At 35.4% G+C, this 22,432-nt stretch overlaps 1 protein-coding gene across 3 annotated transcripts in view; it reads left to right on the top strand.

The window, feature by feature from the left end:
• The window catches only part of LOC106069714 (kinesin-like protein KIF15), a 40,635-nt gene that overhangs the window by 5,033 nt on the left and 13,170 nt on the right, over positions 1 to 22,432 (top strand). For all 3 annotated transcript variants that reach the window (XM_056037012.1, XM_056037010.1, XM_056037011.1), the window contains 19 exons: positions 381 to 570; positions 2,862 to 2,938; positions 3,213 to 3,250; positions 4,116 to 4,216; positions 4,361 to 4,540; positions 4,658 to 4,759; positions 8,414 to 8,521; positions 9,141 to 9,266; positions 9,447 to 9,505; positions 9,625 to 9,688; positions 9,811 to 9,943; positions 13,458 to 13,552; positions 14,238 to 14,396; positions 14,533 to 14,734; positions 15,517 to 15,638; positions 16,480 to 16,659; positions 17,449 to 17,631; positions 18,401 to 18,487; positions 21,756 to 21,861. In XM_056037012.1, coding sequence (XP_055892987.1) covers positions 381 to 570; positions 2,862 to 2,938; positions 3,213 to 3,250; positions 4,116 to 4,216; positions 4,361 to 4,540; positions 4,658 to 4,759; positions 8,414 to 8,521; positions 9,141 to 9,266; positions 9,447 to 9,505; positions 9,625 to 9,688; positions 9,811 to 9,943; positions 13,458 to 13,552; positions 14,238 to 14,396; positions 14,533 to 14,734; positions 15,517 to 15,638; positions 16,480 to 16,659; positions 17,449 to 17,631; positions 18,401 to 18,487; positions 21,756 to 21,861 — 2,312 coding nt within the window. The remainder of the gene's footprint in view (positions 1 to 380; positions 571 to 2,861; positions 2,939 to 3,212; positions 3,251 to 4,115; positions 4,217 to 4,360; positions 4,541 to 4,657; positions 4,760 to 8,413; positions 8,522 to 9,140; positions 9,267 to 9,446; positions 9,506 to 9,624; positions 9,689 to 9,810; positions 9,944 to 13,457; positions 13,553 to 14,237; positions 14,397 to 14,532; positions 14,735 to 15,516; positions 15,639 to 16,479; positions 16,660 to 17,448; positions 17,632 to 18,400; positions 18,488 to 21,755; positions 21,862 to 22,432) is intronic.

Here is a 22,432-nt window from a genome sequence, read left to right as displayed (position 1 = left end):
GGTTACAGTCTTCAGACCTAGATGTTTCCTTTTATGTCAGTATTGGAGAAAATTGCCAAGACCGAAAACTCCCTTAAAATGCGGGGACTATATATTTATATATTTTTAAAAAAGCCTGAGGAAACACTAAATGTCATGCTCCTAGCACAATGACCCACTTCTTTTGCTTTCCCCCCAAAATTTCAGGTAACCATTAGAGTTGGCTAAACTCAGGTGTATCCTTAAATTCCTGAAATTCAAAATCAGTTGGATTGGAACCTAAGACTCCTCTGTTTAGAAGCTAAGTGCTTTGTCACTAAGTCACTTGCCCTTTTAAGCTTCAATAGCTTATAAAATATATCAAGTTGCAGTATTTGTAAACCTGCATTCTTTGTCTATAGCACATCTTCAGAAGGAGATTCAATCAAAATATTTCTAAGAGTTCGACCTCCTGATCCAAGCATCAGTGAGAATGACTTTGCACCACGAGTTCTGGATGTTAACACTGCAGACAATGCCATTATCCTTCGCACAAAGCCAGAGCCCAAAATTTTCACCTACGACAATGTAGCAGATGCTGACATCACACAGGTAGGTCACAGTAAAGAAAGAAATTTGATTTTTAGCATTTAACCATTTAAAAAAAAAAAAAGAAATGAATTAGAATGTTTTATCCAAGAGAGTAGAGTAAAAATCATTTGTGAGAACTAGAGGTTCACAGGATAGTCACTCTGGCTCCAGTTTCTGCCAAATATTCGGCATTTTTTCACTATTCTGCGATATTCAGCTCCGGTCAAATATCACTATCGGATAGTTGGCTGAATAGTAAAAAGTACACCTGTTTAATATGTATAAAGTGGACCTCGTTCCATTAATGTCTGTTATATTAAAACATAAAAATGTGCTTAAAAATAGAGCCTTTATGAATATGCACCAATAAATAATTGACCTACTATGCTTCAGATTCCAACTATTAACTAACAGCTACTATCAGTATTAAGCCCTTGAAGCCAGAACCAGAAGCTGTCTTTGGACTTTAAATTACAAGTCTGATGAACAGTTATTGGTCTGAAATTCATGAACACATACATCCAACCACTATACAACCCAGATTGCACTTTTCTTATGAGAGATTTACATTAGTAACTAGTTAAATATATACTAACATATTTTACATTGACCCTCCTACACACAGCCTTTATAGTTAGTGGCCTTGTACATACACACAGACACGCTCATGCTACACAGATTAATTTGTGATATTTCTATCTGTTTATAAATACTGTTAAGTTTGAATAAATCAATCAGTAACAGAGTTTACAAAAATAAGGTATATAAAAGAAAAAAAAAATTAATACCAACCAATATAGGTTTGTTATTTAACAGTTTCGTAAAATGTTCAGCAACACAAGCTATTTATAAGATACTTAGGTATTCGGCTCCGGCCGAATATCATTTTTTACTAATCGGCAATATTTGGCTCTGGCCGAATATTAAAAAGTACTATCCGATGCACCCCTAGTGAGAACACTTCAACAATTAATTGTGCAGGGCCAGTCACATTGCCAATAAGTAATGGCTAACTGCAATTTAATAAATGTTTTTTTTTTGTTTTGTTTTTACTATTTCAGTAACCTTTGCACTTAGTAATATTGTCAGTGGATGTTTTTGATGTTATAAACTAATTTTCCTTTAATATTCCTTTTTAATGTGAAGAATTTGAATGTAAGAACACAGGCCAAAATGTGATGTGAATATTTGGTCCAGAAGGTAGTAGAGCAACCAATGTTTTGAGTTTATAAAATTAAAAACAAATGTTCACTTTATTCAATTTTTATTGCAAGAAATTCTATCTAAATTTCTTAGTAAGTCTATCTACATAATTCAGTGTTGATAGCAAGAAAAAAATCATGTATGGTTTGAGATAAAAAAAAATGTATATATTTATATATACACAAGAGACATGATTTACATTAGACGAATAGAATATGCTTAGTTTTGAAGAATTGAAGATTTCCTTCTTCTTCTTGTCAGCTTTTTGCTGCTGAGTTTTAAGCACCTTTGCAGTCTGTGCCAAGGAAAAATTAGAATGTTGTTTTTTTTCAGCTATTCCCCATTGCCATACAGAATGTTGGTTATGCTGGGTTGTTGTGGTATTGTCTGCTTAAGGTGAATTAAATTGGGGCATTCAAAGAAGATATGATTGACAGTTTCAAGAGGGTAGGCGCAGTGTTTGCGGAGTGGTGGTGGGTGGGGTTTATTCTGTTATGGTGAAAATGTAAAGGTTTGTGTCCTGTTCTAAGTTGAAAAATAGTAGATAGCTGTTTGCAGGGGAGGAAATTGATACTGTTCAGTTTGTTTTTGCATGGTCATGCAATTGCTTGCTTTTAGTGTAGTAATTAAATGGTCTGTCAGGTTGTTCCATGGATAATTTGCCTTTTCATTTCCCATGATGCCTATGTTACCAGGGATCCATTGTAATGTCACTCTGATGTTAAAATTCAACATTAGATAGTAGGTTATAGGTAGGTTATCAAGATTTCTTGGGCTAGATTAGTCTGTAAAGACAATAATATCTGATAGTGATATTATTCTGTTATAGAATTTGTTTCTGACTGTCTGTAAAGAAATATTGATTGCTTCCATTTCGGCCTAAAAATTTGTCCAAAGTTTCCACATTTTGCATTTATCCTTAAGTGTTTATTTTTCGGTAAAAACCTGGAGGACAGACATTAAGACCATCATTTATGTGTAAATGTGGGTAGCTATTTTTGGATAGCTTTCTATTGTTTTGTACCCAATTATTAATTTTATGTTTTAGATTTGAAGATAAATTTCAAGTTATTGGGTTTATTAAAACATGATTTTATTTTCATTTCCAGGAAGCTGTGTTTTCCATAGTGGGTAAAAAGATTATTGAAAGTTGTGTCACTGGCTACAATGGTACCATATTTGCTTAGTAAGTGAGGAAATCTCATATATTGAAGGTGTTTAGAAGATGGACTGATAAATACATCATTGTCTAGTAGTGTTTGTCAAGTCTTAGCTCTTTCCTCTTAAGCTTCAATAATTTTAAAGCTTACCTTTGTTTCAGATTTTTTTAATTGTTTTACTATCAGTAATTTTTTTTTAATACAAAGACTGACAGGGGACAGTGGTAGAGGCTTGTACACTGTGCATTTATATTTCACTCACTCCATTTTTAACACTTCATTAATTTTGTACTTTCTCAGTGGTCAGACTGGCTCAGGAAAAACTTTTACTATGCTTGGTAAGTGTTCTTTCATCATTAAAAAATATAAATCTTGACATTTATGATATAATTGTATAATTTTTTGTTACAGCGAATATTGATTAAATAAATTACCTTAAATTAGATTTTATTTCTTAGGCCAGCATTTCTCAAGTAGGGAGACATAGCATGCATACAAAGGGGAAAGCTTTTTTCAAAGGACAAAATATCAGTTATGTTTTAAATGATGTTATAAATATCAATATTTGAATATATTGATGTAGTAAAAATGACTTTATTGCCAATGTTTAAAAAAAACATTTAACAGAGACATTGTTTTGTCATTTAAATTGGACCTTTCATTGGCTCAAAATGATCTTTTGAAGATGTCTAACTGCGTCTCCACCTATGTGAAATTCTAAACTATCTTTCTCACATCAATAGTGTGGAATTTCTTCCAAATGTCATACCATCACACTTTGACATCATTTATGTGCGCAAAACAGGCCCGTGCCATATGTTTTGCCAATTACACAGTCGATTATACATCGATCAAGTCCCTTAAAACCATATGCACTACATGTGCTATAAATGTCTCTATCAATTTAGTAACAGGCCTTTCCAGACCCTCATACTTCAACTTTTTTTTTACCTGCATTCTTTTTTCTTGGAGAACCTGTATACCCTATGATGCTTGTAATGCAAGGACAAATCTAGGTGCTGTGGCCCTGCCTCATGCCTCTCTGCATGGGGATGGGGGCATTCTTCAGGACACTTAATTGGCTAGGAAGGCATAAACACACATTATCTTTTGTCTTGGGAATTAAGGAGGCATCAATAGTAAAAAGTTGAAAATCACTCCCATGGTCGAAAATTTATTTTAAATCTTTTTTTTTTATTAAAGGTCCCTCTGAAAACTCGGAAAGCTTTCAGCATGAGCTTCGTGGTGTGATTCCCAGAAGTTTTGAGTATCTCTTTAGTCTTATAGCTCACCAACAAGAATTGGTAACTTTTTAAAATTGTATACAATTGTTTTTATAAGGTTTAACTGGTGTAATTAAACTATTATATTTAAATGTTTCCTTTTTTTTCTGCCCTGCTTTTGTTTAAAATTAGACTTATAACATTTTTTTTTTATTCTCTTCATAGCATGGCAGTAAAAAACAGTTTTTGTGTCGCTGCTCCTTTTTAGAAATCTATCAAGAGCAAATCTTTGATCTTTTGGATACAGCTTCACAAGGTCTTCACTTACGAGAGAATATGAACAAAGGTGTCTTTGTAGATGGACTCATTGAGCAAGTTATCTGTAACCCAAGTGATGCTTATCAGGTATTCAAGCCATCATTGAGTAATTCTAGTTTTTTACATTTTTGTTTTTGTAAGATTTTTCTTGTTAATAATATCAATTGAGTTTAAATGGAATGGGACATATTTTGTTATCTTCAGGTACTAATCATGGGTTGGTTGAATCGTAGAGTAGCTGCTACTTCCATGAACAGAGAGAGTTCGCGCTCACATGCTGTTTTTACTGTTATGATAGAGTCAAAGGTATAGTTTTTATTTCAATTAAATGTTGATGTTAATGGGCTTTGTTGATGCACATAAAAATTATATATGTGTCAGACGCGAATAGCCCAAATTTTCAGTAAAAGAAATTACAAAAGTCATTTCTCTATAGAAGTTATGAAAGCTATATAATATAAACCACAGACCTATATATACTACAATAAATATAGGTATTTGCTCTCTATTTACGATTTATTTAGGTAGGTGATGTTTTACTATAACAGACCAAGTATCAGATTTTAGAAAAACCCAGGCTAGTTTTTTGTGTAACGCTATTCGCTAACACCGTATAGTTCTAAATTACATCTTTTTAATATAATTAAAACTATATATTTAAATCTGTATGAATACGTTGGTAATATATTAGATCTAGAGCTACATATTATAAATGAGACTAATAGATTTATGTTAATAAATAAATTAAGTGGAATAGATCTATTGTTCTAGAATTTTAAATCTACATTTTTTTGGCATCTCGTACAGCACAACAGACAAACTTACAAAAGCTATCAAGTCGCAATAGGTTCTGCGTATACAGTTCACGCCATTCACGGTTCTGCGTATATCGTAGGCGTAGTCATATCACCACATGGGCACATTCAAATAAATAGTAAACACTGCTCTCATCATTAATCTTCGGAATCAATCATAATCAATGACATTAACATTAAGTAGACTCTATACTAGATCTACATTTCAGATCGAATCTAGTTAAGAAATCTAGATTCTATCTTGAGACTAGATTGTCACTAGTCTAGATCTAGCTCTACCTGACTAAAGATTATTTTTAATTAGAATAGGCCTACATCTACTTTCTAGATTACTCTATATAGAGTCTATATCTAGATCTAGAAAAATTCTATAGCTAGTCTAGATCAGACTCAGTAGATCTACTATCTATACTTTATTGAATATACTTCTACTTATAGTTATATATCTACTTTTCAACGCTTAGATCTAATATACCAATATAATAATAATAAGGTTTGTGATATTTCCCGTGGAAATACAGTCTCAGATGTAACCTCCATATTTTCCCACAATCAGGGCAAGCATAACCATTGTCCGCCTATGGTCAATTAAGATTTTCTTTTCGCCGTCTGCATCTCAAATATGCATTCTTCGGCCTTTGTTAGTGACCTCCAGCTGTCTGTCTCGTTCTGAGACCGCATGCAACCAGGTGCTCTCTTCTATGTCTGCTATGGCAAGTAAGTGCCTAAGCTGGTCTTTAAAGCATTTCTGTGGGGCACCTCTGTTACGTCAACCATCTTTTAGCTCACCAAAGAAGACTGCATTTGGCATATGTTCGTCCTCCATTCGGGATACGTGCCCTGCACAGCGTAACTGTCGGACCATAAGAAGTCCCTCTATACTAGTCTATACTGTCCATACCGGTGTTCGCAAGGACATCGCTATTTGTAGTGCTGTCTTGCCACCGTATGTCCATGATGGAGCTCAAGCATCTTTGGTAAAAGCGTTCAAGAAGTCTTAGTTGTTTTCTGTATAATACCCATGTCTCAGATCCATATAGAAGGGTTGAGAGAACCACTGCTTGGTAGGCACTTTTTTTTTTGTAGTTAGGTGGAGCGATCTATTCCGCCAATTCACTCCTGGAGGCGTCCAAAAGCACTACTGGCCATGGCCAGAGGGTTACCAACTTCCTTGAAAACGAGGTGTCATTGATACTATGCTTCCTAGATATGTGAAGTGGTCTACCACGTTAAGGGGACGTCCATTTACGGTGATCCTTGGGGCTGAGTAGGTTTTATTGTGTCACTTCTGGAACATGACTTCTGTTTTCCCTAGGTTTATAGATAAACACAAAAGAGGCGGCAACATATGCGAATTAGTTGAACGCGATCTGGAGATCATGTTCGTTGTGGGCTAGCAGGGCTCAATCATCGGCATACAGAAGCTCTGTTATGACCATTTCTTTTGTTTTTGTATGGGATAGTAGACGTTGAAGATTGCCATCAAAACGAAATGTGATGCCGATGCCTTCGTGCAATCGCTGCCTCATTTGACCCAGCATTACGCAAATAAAGTAGGAGCAAGTTAAGAATGGATAGGAGTGTAGTTGGGCATCCCAGCCTGGCCAAAATCTTCCATAAATCATAAAGCCTTGGTGAGGTACACGAAGGCAGTTTATATATAGGTTTATATAGTATCTTCTTCTTTAATCCTTTGCACTCCCAGGGGAGCGTAGGGCCGCAACCACATCTCTCCACCAAACTTGGTTCTGAGCAGCTTTCTTTATCTGCTCCCATGTCATTATATAGTATACTAGACTTAAATCTAGTCTAAAATCAAGACGCTAGATCTAGACTGCTATAGACTATTTCTAGTATATTTATAGGCTTGATATATATTCTAGAAGTAGATCTATACTGATTCTATAGTTACAATTCAAATTCAACTTGAATATTTATGCTTATATAGATTACAGATTATAACTAGATTTTATAGCTCTATGACTATTATGACAAGGCCCATGGCTGGTGTGAGATCAATTTTTTAAAGCAACTATAATTAATGGACTTCATCTAAAACAAATTCATTCATATATTCACACGATTTTTTACAAATTTATAAGCTTAATATTATTTTGGACCAATGTCTCACAACGGCTGATAAGAGAAATCAGGTATAAACATCAGGAGAAAATATGGCCCCTTAACTCAAGAAAACATTAAGAAATTAAAACAGACACAAAATAGACAGTGAGGTTCATAACAAACGAATGTTCACTATTGCTTATAAGCATAAAAGTAGCGCTATATAATAATAATAATAATAATCTTTATTATCCGTAAGGAAATTTGTCTTACAATTTGTGCATTACACCAAACAAAAAACATTATAACTATAAGAAACCAAAGTGTACATTCACACCAGACACACTCATAATTTACATGTGACAAAATTTATACCAGATTGTTCTTATTTAATGATTTGATTGCCAGGGGAACAAAAGAGTGTTTGTGTCTGTTTGTCTTTGCTATCGGTGTCTTGTATCTCTTTTGTGATGGTAAAATCACAAAATCCTGACACAAAGGGTGATTCTTTATTTCGAGGATCTTGTTAGCTTTTTTATAGATGTTTGTCTCAAACAACTGCCCAAATGGGTTTGTTTTTTGCCAATGATTTTGCCAGCAGCATTTAGGATTCTATTAAGTTTATTTTTATTTTTAATGCTCAGATTGCCATACCAGGCAGTGATATTGAAACTTAAAATATTGCAGATGTGAGCGTGATAAAACATAGCCAAGGCCTTTTCGCTAACATTGAACGAGGACAGTTTTCTTAGTAGTCGTAATCTTTGCTGGGTTTTTTTTGCTGATATAATCAGTATTTGCAGTAAAATTTAGTTTATTGTCTAGGATAGTACCAAGGTATTTAAAGGTTTGCACAATTTCAATAGTCTCTCCAGCTACAGAAACAATATCATTTTCCTTCTTGTCCCTACGAAAATCATTTAATTAAAAAAATTATCTGTTTCTGTTTAATTTAAAAAGAGAACTGAAAAATGCAAAAGACATATAAATAAGGAAAAAAGGTGTAAGTCCAACAAAGCCCATTAAAACATGTACACTTAAGTGTACTACTAACGGTCATTTATTTTTGTATATCTACTAGGAGGATGTAGGTGGTGTACAAAACATTCGTACATCACAGCTAAACCTAGTTGATCTGGCAGGGTCAGAGAGACAGAAAGATACCAACACTGGAGGCACTCGTCTCAAAGTAATTCTTCTTTTTTTTTTTTGAGTAGAAGAAAGTTATTATATTAATTTCTGATAATTACTCATGACATAGTCTATGATAGAAAACTAATGTCAAAATGGATTCCAGCTGATTTTTATGTTTTTTTCTAAAGTTATTTATATTCTGTGAAATTTTACTAATGAAATATTTTGTTTGCTTAGTTGAAATGTTTCAATAGAGTATAGTATAGTGTTTTAACTTTGATAATAAAAATCATGAAAGAAATAATTGAGCATAAAATTAATTTTATATATTAAATGTACATTTTTAGCTTGCTACTAGCCTATGAAAATAATAAATTTATTTGTTAATTAATTAGTTGTATTCTTAAGAGTGTTAAAATAGTAGATTACTGGCTTTCTAAACTATGCAAGCAAATCAAAATAAGTTTGGGTGTAAGCTGTAATCTTTCAAATTCTTAAAGGGAAACACATTAAAATCAGGTATTAATATTTTTAAATTTTTAAGAATAAATTTCTTGTTATTTTGATTAGATGCTTCAAAACTTAAATATTTAAAAAGAGGATGAATTGATAAAGAAGTGTACTGAAAAAATTTTACTCAAATATTTTTTAATTTTTTTAATCTTAAAACACAGGAAGCTGGAAGCATCAACAAGTCCCTCTCTGTCTTAGGGAATGTCATCATGTCTCTAGTAGATCTGAGCCATGGGAAAAAACGTCACATCCCTTACAGAGACTCCAAATTAACATTTTTGTTGAGGGTTAGTGTTGGCTCAATGAATTAGTTTGAGATAGTTCTTGAGGGTTAGAATTGGTTAGATGAATATATGTTTACATTGTTATAAGTATCTTATAAAAAAAACAACACCTTCTGGATTTCAAAGCTAAGAGGATAGACTATATTTTCATGTCGCTAACTCAGAATAAACTTTTTTGTATAGGATTCACTTGGTGGAAATACCAAGACAAGAATGATAGCTTGTGTTCATCCAGATTCCAGGTAGTTCAAGTAGATTCTAAGTATATGTACTAATGACTATAATAGTGCTAAATATTTTTGTTGACTTTCTTTATCCTAATCTCATATACACATACTTACATATATGTTTAAATGTGCAGATGCTTTGGAGAAACATTATCCACATTAAACTTTGCCAGAAGTGCCAAATTAATAAAAAATAAGGTATGACTTTAATGAGAAAATTTTTTTTTACTGTAAAGTGAATAGAGTGTATTCAATTGAAGAAAATATAGCTACATGCTTGTGATCAATTAATAAATGAATCATGTAATTCCATGCATCAGGCTGTTGTAAATGAAGACATTCATGGCAATAATCAAAAACTTCAAAATGAAATCCGGCGATTGAAAGAGCTTCTGGAGTCTATGCAGAATTCACCTGGGCCAGAGATAAGACCGAATGTTGTTACCCCATCAGGTAAACTGTTGTTCTATTGAACATTTATTGAGTACTATTTTTACTTTTTTTAGGATGGTCCCAAGCCCGTTTGAGAAAGGAAGAGAGTTGGGCATAGGGCTAGCTACCCTACCCTGTAGAAAAAACACCAAATAGCAAATCAAAAGAAGTCATGGGCGGAGAGAAGATGGACTTCCAGCTGGAAGTCCAGAGACACCAGGAAGCTGACAGGCCAAATACCATCATCTCTACCAGGACCACCACCATAGGTAATGAAATGTCCGGACCATGTATGAGACTGGGAAGACAGTGCAAGTGGAAGCTAAAATGAAAAGGTTCAACCTCACCATCATAAAAATATGCGAGTCACGATGGACTTGTTCCAGGCAAAAAAGACTGATTTTTGGGTGAGCTACTTTTTATACTCAGGGCATGAGCAGGAGGCTACACACACTCAAAGAGTAGCCTTGATGCTTTCTAAGCAGGCTCAGAAAGCACTTATTGGATGGGACGCGCATGGACCACAGATAACAACCTCATTCCACACAGCGAATAAGAGAATTAACTTAGATATTGTCCAATGCTACAGAGGAGAAGGATAATTTTTACAACAGGCAGACTACGATCATATATGACAGACTAAAAAGAACATCCTCATCATAATGGGTGACTTCAATGCTATCATATGATATGAGGAGATCATGGGAAAGTATGGACTAGGTGGAACAAAAATGGAGAGATTTGCAGACATGTGTGCCAGGAACAACTTGGTGATTGGAGGAACTGTCTTCCCACACAAACGAATACACAAAGCAACGTGGATATCACCAGACCTATCAACATAGAACCAAATAGACCACGTCTGTATCGTGAAGAAGTTCCATTGATCTCTTCAGGATGTAAGTGTTAGGCAAGGAGCATAGTTTGCTTCAGATCATCATCTTCTGATTGCCAGAGTGAGACTGAAGCTGAAGAAGAGTTGGACAGTAGGGTCCAGCCAATGCCAACACCACAATACTATTGTGCTGAAAGACTGCAAAAATGGGAAGAGTTCAAGGTTATTTTATCAAACAAATTCCAGCTCCTAGAAGAGCTGCTAGAAGAAGAGACAGTTGAACAGACATGGCAGAAAGTGGAAAATACACAAGGAGTGGATTTCATCAGAAACTCTTCAGATGATTAAGGAAGGAAGAGAAGAAAGCAGGCATGAACAACAGTAAAACAAGAACAGGAAAAGCACAACAAGAATATACTGAATGTCAAGCGTAGCATCAGAACAGATAGGCAGAACTACATTGAAGCACTGGCAAAAGAAGCAGAAGCAGCAGCCCTTCAGAACAGCACCAAAGACCTGTACTCAGTCATCAAAAAGTTATCTGGAAAATTTGCTAACCCAGAGAGACCAGTAAATGGCAATAGTGAAGTGATATCACGAAGAGATGGCATTTCTAGGAACTTCTCCTGCAAACTCATCAAAGATACTGCCAGCTACAAGAGACATGCCTATCAAGTGCAGTGCACCCACTAAGGAAGAGTTTTGCAGTGCAAGCAATTGAAGAATGACAGATCTGCAGGACCTGACAGCATCCCAGGTGAAGTGCTAAAAGCAGTCATTGATACCATTGGAAGTAACCCAACCCCTCTTCGGCAAGATATGGGAAAAAGAAGTGCCACCAGAGTGGAAGGAGGGCTACATCATCAAATTCCCCAAGAAGGTGACCTTAGTTCCTGCTCCAACTATTAAGGGATAATGCTGCTATCAATTCCAGGTAAAGTGTTTAACTGCATTCTGCTTAACTGAATGAAAGATGTAGTAGATCCATATCTCTGTGACCAACAAGCCAGCTTTTGAAAGGAGAGATCATGCACAGATCAGATAACGACGCTACAAATCATTGTGGAACAGTCCATGAAATGGAACTCCCCTCTCTATGTTAATTCTATAGACTATGAGAAGGTGTTTGACAGCATGGACAGACAGACCCTCTGGAGACTACTGAGACAGTTTGGAGTGCCTGAAAAAATGACAACTATCATCTGGTCATATGAGGGGATGACTTGCAGAATAGTGCATGGCAGACAACTGACAGAGGCATTGGAAGTCCAAACAGGAGTGAGACAAGGCTGTTTACTTTCTCCCTTCTTGCTTCTACTAGCAGCAACAGACCAGAAGCTGAGCAGTATACAGTGGAAACAGCTAGACGACCTCGACTTTGTAGATGACCTGGTACTTCTTTCTCACACACAGATACAAGAAAAGATAAGCGTCATTTCTGACAAAGCAGCTAGAATGGGTCTTACCATAAACGTAGGGAAGAACAAGGTGTTCAAGATAAAGGCATCCAACAACAGAGTATTTATTCTTTGTCTAAATTTGGCTTTTACTAGTACTCTGCTCCTCTAAAACTTCTTACATCTAGTATCCATGCCTTTTATCTATGAGTATATGATGTATTTTATTTTGGGTGTTTCCATCAGGTGAGATCCAGGTTGCTTTGTGAATATTCTTATGTTGGAATTTAGTGCTGCTGATAGACGTTCCTTTTCCTGAGGCAAAATCCACTAATCTTAGTCCATTATTGTTGGTATCTTCATGTAAGCTTTCTTTGCCAATTGTTTTGTTGATCTGAATGTAGCTTCTTTTCCAATTTTGGCAATGAAATCATCAAGTACTAATTTGATGTCATGCATTGGTGCCTCTTCATAAATTCTTTCCAATCCATCATAGAAGGTTTCTTGAGTGTTATCATCTGCATCTTCAGTAGGGGCATGAGCGTTGATAAATGTTATGTTGAAGAATTTCTCTTTTACACATAGTAGGCAGTCTATCATTTATAGGTTAAAATCTGATAACATTGCCTGCCATTTCCTATTTAACAGCGAATCTTGTGCCTAAGTTGTTGGTGTTGCCACCACTATAAAATAATGTGCTGAGAATTTCAGTCTTTCCACCTGATTTCCTGAAGTGCTACGAGAGGTAACTTAACCCTTCAGCACTTCAGTAAATTGTGCTAGTGCACCTACTCTGAAAAGGCTTAGCACGTTCTATGTCACAAAACAAAAGTCATGACGATTTCCAGGCATAGGTCGTTTTCTGTTTGGATCAGTCCAGTTTGTCATATGTGTTTTAGCTTTCGTAACAATATTTTTTATATGACTGGCTTGAACTTGTTAGCCCTGCGCATAACCATCTTGGGGAGGGGGGGCTGCCCCTTTCAGCTTTCTGGATAGCTGCCTTTATTTTCAGGTAAAGTGCCCTAGCTTTTATGGATCCCTCCACTTCCTGCAAGGCAGCAGGTTTGATTTTGGTCCACCCCTGGTATTTTATTTCCTCAGTATCCACCCACTGGAGGCCATTCCCCTATCAGTCAGCTGGGGAGGTGCTCGGTGGGAGATCAAAAACTTATACTACCATTTATATTGACATTTTGCTTCTGAATTGAAAACTGCTTTATCAACTTCTTTTCTAATTTGTTTGCTATTGTCAATTTTTTTTTTCGTAACTTGAATTATTTTTTCCTTTCTATTATTCCAGAAAATTCTTCTTCATATATGGATGCTGATTCCATTTGGAAAAAAAATTTTCTTGAAGCCATGTTTTTTAGAGAGCAGTCAGAAAATGAAAAAAAGGTTTGCATACATTTCACATGATATGTTGAAATACTTTTATGTTGCCTTAATAAAGATAAATTCAATGGTGTCTTCTTGTTTAAACAAATTACTAGAGTGCATTGCTAAGGTTATTAGTCTGTTTTAAGAATAAAAGTAAAAAGACTTATAGATGAGCAACCAGGGGCTCATTGTCAGCATTTGTAAAAACTATCTGGTTTGGCTTTGGTGCCAATTTGAGCTGAATAATCAATATTCAATATCTATTTGTGCATCTTTATGGAGAAGCTGGAATGTGGTATGTATGTTCTGAGTGTGTATGTGTTTCATGTGTGAATGTTGTTCGTATTTGCATCTATATTGTTATTGTACAGTAGTTACGCTGAATTTCCATTTGATTGGATCAATAAAAATTATCTTAATGACTTTTTTTAAAAGCATTTTTCCCCACAAAGTAAATTACTTATAAAGTATTCAGAGTTACAAGCTTAATAGTTCCTAGGTAAAATCATGAAACTTTGTACATTGAAAGGGCATTTATTGATTCTTTTTTGGGGCACTCGTGAAAATGTTTTATTGTCCTGATTATAGACATTTATAGATAATTATTAGATGACACCAATAATTTGAGACAAAGCCAAATAAATGTCATTGATTCATTACATCCCCCCCCCCTTTTCCTATTTATTTATCTCTATTACTCCAGACTTTACAAGATGTAGTGAACCACCTGCAGGAACTGTGTAATAAAAAAGACAAATATATTCAGTCTACTAAAATGATCATCAAGTTTAGAGAGAATACTATCCAGTCTTTGCAGCAAGCCTCCAAAGGTTACATTGAGATAGAAAAGGATACACTTGTGGTCAGTATACAGCTTTAAAGTGAAATCATAAAGTTAAATGTACGAGTTTCGCTCCTCACAAAGTTGTTAGTAAAAGATTGAATATTTGTGCAATGAAGTAATTATTTAATTGTTTTCATTATGTGTTGAATTATAGAAAACATTGAAAGATGAGATCAAAGTGTTGAGGCAGCAGCTAGAGAACAATCCTTTGCTTGCTAAGTATGCTGGTGAAAATAAACACTTACGGAGTGAGTTGAAGCAGCTGAGGGCCCGTGAGTCTCTTAGTAACATTCACAATGATGTTTCAAGAAGTGCCCAGTTAGAAAGGGTTTTCAAGGAACTAAAGCTGTACAAAGGTAATTTATACAAAATTGGGAATGTCCTTTGTGCTGAAGAGAGAGGAGCCCCCACTTTGTGAGTACTGTGACTCATGTCTCACAGTGGAACATATCCTCATTGATTGCCCCAGATACCAGGATATATGGGGAACATTTATAGAGCGCACAACTTAAAAACACTGTTCGATAGTGTCGACCCTGGGAAGGTACTGAGCTTTGTCCGGTAGGCGGGGTTGTCTACTAAGATTTGATTTGTGAAATAGTGAACATATATTTATAAAAGATTTTTACTAAATTATTAAATTTTCACTACCTTTACTGAATAGACCTTGTTTTTAATAGTTTAACTAAATAAAATTTAGCTCTTGTGGTATGAAGGGAGAGTAACCTTTTAAGGATTACTGGCACGATATGGCCTAAAGTGTGCCGATGTGCAAAAAACCCCTCAAAACTCAACTCTTATTCCTTCCCTAAAATTTTACCTACTTTCCAATGAACCTAAAATAATTAACATGTTTTGTTCTGAAATAGTTTAGTGGAGACTTTCACTTGACAAATCATTCACAACCATTTTTTGTCCAGTAGTAGTGACATGAGAAAATAATGACCTCTATATTTAATTAATGTCTTTGTCTGCATTAGATTAAAAAAAAACATGTATGTCTTGGCTGCATATTATATATAATACCTGCATATTATTCTATCCTTTGTCAAAACAGATGCTCATAAACTAGTTGAAGTTTGTTTTAAAAGAGGTTTCACAAAACAAGTTATACTCTCTTTGTTTTCCCACACTTTAGAATTAAGTACAGGCAGTCCATGTGGTGGTATAAGGGCATCTCCCTTGAAGGATGGACTCTCAGCCGCTACTCTGGAGAAACACAGACGAGAGATTAAGGGTTATCAAGAACAGGTTGAAAATGTAAGGCTCATCTAAGAATTGGTTGTCTGGAACTTTTTAATAAAGAATGACAAGAGTATTAGAATGTAGTTAGAATGAATACATAATGATTGATGTAATTATTCAAGTAAGACAGAAGTAAAGTAATAACTTTCAAATAGCAAACATGATTTTTTTAAAGAAAGTTTATCTTTTATTTGAAGGTAATGTTCGTAATAGTATATCTTATAACTTGCAGACTTCTAAATGATTACTATCACTAGAAGTTTATGCTAATTTAAGATTTGAACTGATTCACAAAACTCATTCTCTGTTCCAATGTCACTTGAAAAGAAAAAAGTTTGGGTCTGAATAATATTTTATTAGGTTATGTTTTTGTATTTGTAAATTGTAGTTTCTATTATATTATTGTCTTTTTATTTGTAATCTTGTGTCCTGAGTTGTCAATAAATTGAGAGGTTTCAAATTGAGGATACATATCTAGTAATTGTCTAATTAGGTTAATTAGTATTTTACTTTAATGTTCATATTAAAATTGTAAAAATGTAATGCCTTATTTTTTATTTCCTCAAAAACATGTATAGTTTATTTTTTAATTACCGAAATAGTGTGAGGTTTTAGTCTGAAACACTCTTTTACCATGATAAAATAAGTTTTTTGGAGCGCTTTTCTAACATGCATCAATTTGATTTTCATTTCATATAAAGAAAAGTATCTTGTGTGTATTTTTTAATTGTTCTATGTATAATGCAGTTTTCTACAAAAAGTTCTTTAAGGTAGCTAATTTTTATTGTTCCAGATTCAGACGGACTCATTTTTTTTTCTGTTCTGTATCTTTAAATCTATTATTATTATTTTTTAGCTGAGACAGCAGTTGCAGGATTTGACGAAAACCTCAGAGAACAGACAGATGGAAATGGAGGTAGAACTGGTCTCATGCCGTAGAATGATTGTGGAGCTGGAGAGGGTTCTAGAAGCTCACCAGTTGAAGGCTAGAATTGAGTGCAATGCTTTGAAAGACTTGCACTGCCAGACATTGAAGGCAAGCTGATCTTTTTCAAACAATATTTAGATGTAGAGCATAGGAGAGTTTCATATATACTTTGTTTTAGTATTGAGGAAGTCAAGTCATTTTGAAACCAGGGTAATTCATATTCATTCCCCTATTCAGTTATGGGTGATATAGATTAGTTTAAAAAAAAAAGAATACATATACTGACATTTTTTAAAATAAATATCTACAAAGCATGGGACAATGCAAAATAAGAAATTCTACTGTTGGCTTGTAAATATATATATATAACTGCACTGGTGATCATCATTATTAATAATATGAAGACTTACTGTTTATTTACCTAAAGCATCAGTATTGACTGCATGTGCCCATGATGAATGGGCACATCTTTTTTTTGTTAACTTGGTACTTAATAGTCCAACAAATATATTTGTTTGAATGTGCACAGGAGTATTATGAACCTAAATCTTTGAAAACATATTTCTTGTTAATTTCTTTTATCCATATTTTAAACAAATAATATTAGTTTCAATCATTCTTAAAATTAACATTTGTTAAACATTTCAATACGTGCAGCTAATATTTCTATGCAGTTGGCTACTAATCAGATATTGAGTACTGAATGTTATAAACTATATGTTTGAAAGGGTCAGCCATCTCTTTTTGTTATGTAGGTATAGCACAAGTCAGTTACCAGCTGTCTTAATAATTTGTACAATCTGTCAATTTAAGTCATAATGATGGCCCTCAAATAAGCCTTGGGTAATTGTCATTGTTGTCATTTAGTTTCGTTCCTATAGATAAAGTGTGTTACAGGTCATGACCACTCCAAAAATGTCTGCCAACTCTCCAAACACCCAGGACCAGGCTGTAGGAGAAATGCTTGATTCAGAAATGGGAATTACAGACTGTATCCTCCAGAAGGATTTAGCCGAGGGAGCTCATGAAGCTCTAATGGATGAGATAAGAATGCTTCAAATGGAGAATGGCAAGTTGAAAGTAAGACTTCAGTTTTTAGTGTCATATTTGTATTCTTCTTCTTCTTCTAGCCAGCTGTCAGCTCTTTTGCAGACTGAGCCAAGGAAAAATAGTGTGCAGTTTTTTTCAGTTGTTCAGCACTGCGTTACAGGGTGTTGGTTATGTTGGGCTGGAGTGGTAGTAGGGTCTGCCCAAAGTGGATTAGGAAGGGGCATTCAAAAAGGATATGGTTTACAGTTTCATAAGGGTGGGCGCAGTGTCTACAAAGGGGAGTTGTGTGGGATTTATTTTATTGAGATGGTAATTTAGCAGAGTTGTGTGTCCTGTCCTTAGTTGGAAGATTGTAGATTGTTCTTTGCGGGGGAGGAAGTTAATACTGTCCAGTTTGTTAGGCATGTTCATTTCTTTGTACATGTCTCTGCCTGTGTTTCCTGTTGCCCATTGGTTGAGCCACTCCTCTTTGTGGTTGTTGATTAACATTGACCTTAGGGTGAGGTAGTTAACAAGTCTATCTGGTTGTTCCATAGATGATCCTGCCTTTGAAAGCTTATCTGCCCTTTCATTTCCCATGATGCCAATGTGTCCAGGGATCCACTGTAATGTGATGTTGATGTTTAATTTTGTCATCATCTGGTGTATTATCACTATTAGTGTTGTCAACTCACTTGGGCTTTTGAGGTGTATTTCAATCTTGGTAGCTCATGTTTAGTCTTGAAGTCTGTTTAGAATTCATAATCAAATCTTGTTCATGTGTGTTAAAACTTTGGCTCGTATATTTCATTGCTGATAGGAAAGGATTGATGAGTATGAGGCTGACATGCTTCGACAGAAACAACAGGTTGAAAAGTTGGAACTTTTTAATTCTCAGCTGAACAGTGTAAGTATAAGATGATCTTTGACCCCTTCAACTCTCTCTAAGCAGTTCTTTAGGATCTTACAAAATAATACAATTGCACAAAAACTCTAGCAGGCAGCTCTAGAAAAAAATCTGTCAACAGTGATAACTACTTTAAAACCAAGTAAAACATCTGAACAAAACTCAAACAAAACTAAGAACAATAATACACATTAAAACAAGGCGTAACAATTTACTTCATTTTATTCTTTTGCTTCTATCTGAGTGGCATGGTGTGTAGCAGTCTATCAACTTTTTCTTACCTTATATCTTGAGTATCTGATGGTAAAAAAAAAAAGAAATGCTTTACATGAGCTTTTAATCCTTTGGGTATAATAAAAAAAGATCTTGACTAAAGGATAGTTAATTAAAACTAATAATTATTAACTTGATAAAAATTTTCTTCGTTATACATAATAATATTTATATTGAACTGAAATAACTACTGGTATTGGTGTGTCACTAATCGCCTCTATCTCTGTTGCTTTGATCTAGTTGATCGCTGGCGAGTTAAACCCAGTTACTTGCTGGTTGAGCACACTAATGCTCTTAAAGAAATAATTAACTCATACTTAAGTTAATCTGATATTGTCACACACTGCATTTAGAAAACTAAAAACTCTCTCATCTCTCTCTAAATAAAAAAAATCATCTGCACCCCCAACTCTCTACAAGAACCAGTTGATCATAATATCATAACCCCTTTTTCTAGCCATGATCAGTTTCTTGAAAACCTGAAGCACAGTAAGAATAAAATGTACAGGGACCTAACTCTCTAACTCACATACACGATTTGTGACAGTCCTTTTTAAACCAACATAGTATTTACAGCTAACTATATGTTCTAATAGTGAAGTGCTGTTACCTCACGGTGATCTATAAGTAAAGAACTTAGTGTTGTTACCTCATGGTGATCTATAAGTAAAGAACTTTGTGTTGTTACCTCATGTGGTGATCTATAAGTAAAGAACTTAGTGTTGTTACCTCATGTGGTGATCTATAAGTAAAGAACCTAGTGTTGTTACCTCATGTGGTGATCTATAAGTAAAGAACTTAATAATAATTTTAATAATAATTTTATTTATAAAGCGCTGTTAACAAACAAAATGTAGGCTCAAGGCGCTGTAACAACATTACAAACATAAACACAATTGCTAGAATAACAGTTAATCTAAAAAAGTTTTAAACAAGTAGGTCTTAATGTTCTTCTTAAAAGTGGTATAGCATGTTGTCTGTCTGAGATCAATGGGGAGTGAGTTCCAAACCTTTGGTCCGTGAACTGAAAAAGCACGCAGACCGTAGCTTTTGAGGGAGAAACGTGGCACTACTAAAAGCGTTGAGTCCATTGAGCGCAGGGTTCTCTGGGGGACATATGGAGTAATCAGTTCGCTAAGGTACAAGGGCATCTCATTGTTATATATACACTGATGACAAAGTGTGGCGACCTTGTAATCGATTCTCGCTTTCACGGGAAGCCAATGGAGCGTGCGCAAGAGCGTAGTAGCAGAATCTTGTCTAGTTTTTTTAAGGACTATTCGAGCGGCGTTGTTCTGTATACGTTGCAGCTTGGCTATTTTGTCATCAGGTATACCTGCTAGCACGGCGTTGCAGTAGTCAAGGCGGGAGAGTATGAATGCCACAGCTAGCGTTTTTGTTGACTCCGTTGTTAAATATGGTCGGATCTGGCCTAATCTGCGCAGCTGCAGATAAAGACCTTTGCAGAGCTGATTTATGTGTGGGTCGAAAGATAGTGTTGAGTCGAAGAAAACTCCAAGATTCCGCACTACATGGACAAAAGGAACATGGCAGTTCGTGATAAAGAGAGAATCTGTGCTTTCAACTTTTGAGACATTGTTCCTAGTGCCAATCTTAATTATTTCTGTCTTGTCTTCGTTCATCTTGAGTTTATTTTCAACCATCCAATCGCTCACCCTTGCAACGGTACTACTGATTTTCTCTGCCAGATGCGACACCTCTGAGGGTACTGATGAATCGTATAACTGTGAGTCATCGGCAAAGAAATGGTATAAGATGCCGGTTGGCCGTATGACACCGCTGAGTGGATATGTGTACATAGTGAACAGTACTGGGCCTAGAACTGATCCTTGGGGTACTCCGTACTTCAAAAGTAAGCTTGTTGATTCCGTCCCGCTAACAACGACACTTTGGGTGCGTTCCGTCAGGTAGGATCCAAGCCACTTTAGGACGACTCCTGCTAAACCAAAAGTTGCAGAGAATCTGGCCATCATAATTTCATGGTCTAGCGTATCAAAGGCTGCGGACAAGTCCAGCATAGAAAGAATTGATATGTGGCCTTTGTCGGAATTGTGAAGTAAGTCGTTTAGTACCCTGACCACTGCTGTCTCTGTGCTACGGCACTTCCTATATGCAGATTGAAATTCTTCCAAGAGACAGTACTGTTCAAGATGAGAAAGAATTTGCACTAACACGATGCGCTCCAGAAGCTTTGACAGGAAGGGAAGATTTGAAACCGGGCGATAGTTTTTTAGACATTCCGGGTCAAGACTGGATTTCTTTAATAAGGGCCTGACAAGTGCATGCTTAAATTGCTGTGGTACAATGCCTGAAGTCAGTGAAGAGTTCACAATGTTGGTAATTGTAGGTACAAGCTCATCTAAACATTCAAGGAGCAAGGAGGTTGGAATGGGATCAAGGTCACATGACTTATTTGGCATCTTCAAAATAGTACTTTTGACATAATCTTCAGATACACGCTGAAACTCGCAAAAAGGAGTATTTTGAAAAATTGGAGAGTGGTCAAGCTGTGATGAGAGGGATGGCATGTCATTTCTAATCTGCTCAATCTTCCCAATGAAGAATCTATTGAAGGAATCAGGAAGTTCAGATAATGGGATAGATGACGGCAAACGTTTGTTATTTGCTCCCCCTAACATTTCAGCGGTGATCCTGAATAGCTCCTTTGAAGAATCAGAATTTTCGATTTTTTCGACTTAGTGTTGTTACCTCATGTGGTGATCTATAAGTAAAGAACTTAGTGTTGTTACCTCATGTGGTGATCTATAAGTAAAGAACTTAGTGTTGTTACCTCATGTGGTGATCTATAAGTAAAGAACTATTCTGTTTCTAGATTGTATTTTTATCTGATCAACAGTCTATTCCTATGTTTTAATTAGAGATACACTCATTTATACTTATAAAACATACACATTCAAAAGCAACAGACTTACTTACAAGGCAACAAAATTCAATGACTTGTTTTTATGTCTAGGTACTTGACAAAGAAAGGGCAGAGAACATTGCCAGGAGAAATGACTACACCAGTGCTGTTAATACACTCAAGGAGGAAATTGACACAGTGAAAAATGACCTCAAATGTAGGGTTTGTCTTAGTGCAAAACTTAGTGCAAGTTGTAGAGAAACAATTCTCAACCAGTCAGGGTTAAAAATAGACATTTTCTGTACAACACTTATGTATGTTTCATGTCTGTTTAGATCTGTGCAATCCAGTAAATTTTAATGTAAAGATTTAATTAATTTAATTACCATTTTCACACAAGATTTTTCCTTAATATAAGCTTTGTTAAAAAAAAATTACACTACATGCAGTATTAATAAGTAAAGACAATGCGATCTATAGGGCAGATGATGTAACAGTCATCTTGTTTCTGTGACCCATGGTTAACGAAGGTGTCATGTGGCCAGCACAACAACCAACCGCTTTTACTTTTCCCCAACTTATGTCAGTTACCCATAAGAGCTGGGTGGACTCAGAGGCACCTAAAGATCCCAAAATTAAAAATCCTATTCTTAACCAGGATTTGAACCCAGGACCCCTGGTTGGAAGCCAAGCGCTTTACCACTCGGCCACCACACCTCCTATATGTGCAGTATTTTACTGACACATTTTATATGACTGAATTTGTATGGTTAAATAATAGTTATATA

Source organism: Biomphalaria glabrata, chromosome 7, assembly GCF_947242115.1.
Source record: "Biomphalaria glabrata chromosome 7, xgBioGlab47.1, whole genome shotgun sequence".
Taxonomy (NCBI): domain Eukaryota; kingdom Metazoa; phylum Mollusca; class Gastropoda; family Planorbidae; genus Biomphalaria; species Biomphalaria glabrata.
The sequence above is the reverse complement of the archived record's forward strand: the minus strand, read 5'-3'. Positions and strand labels throughout refer to the sequence as shown.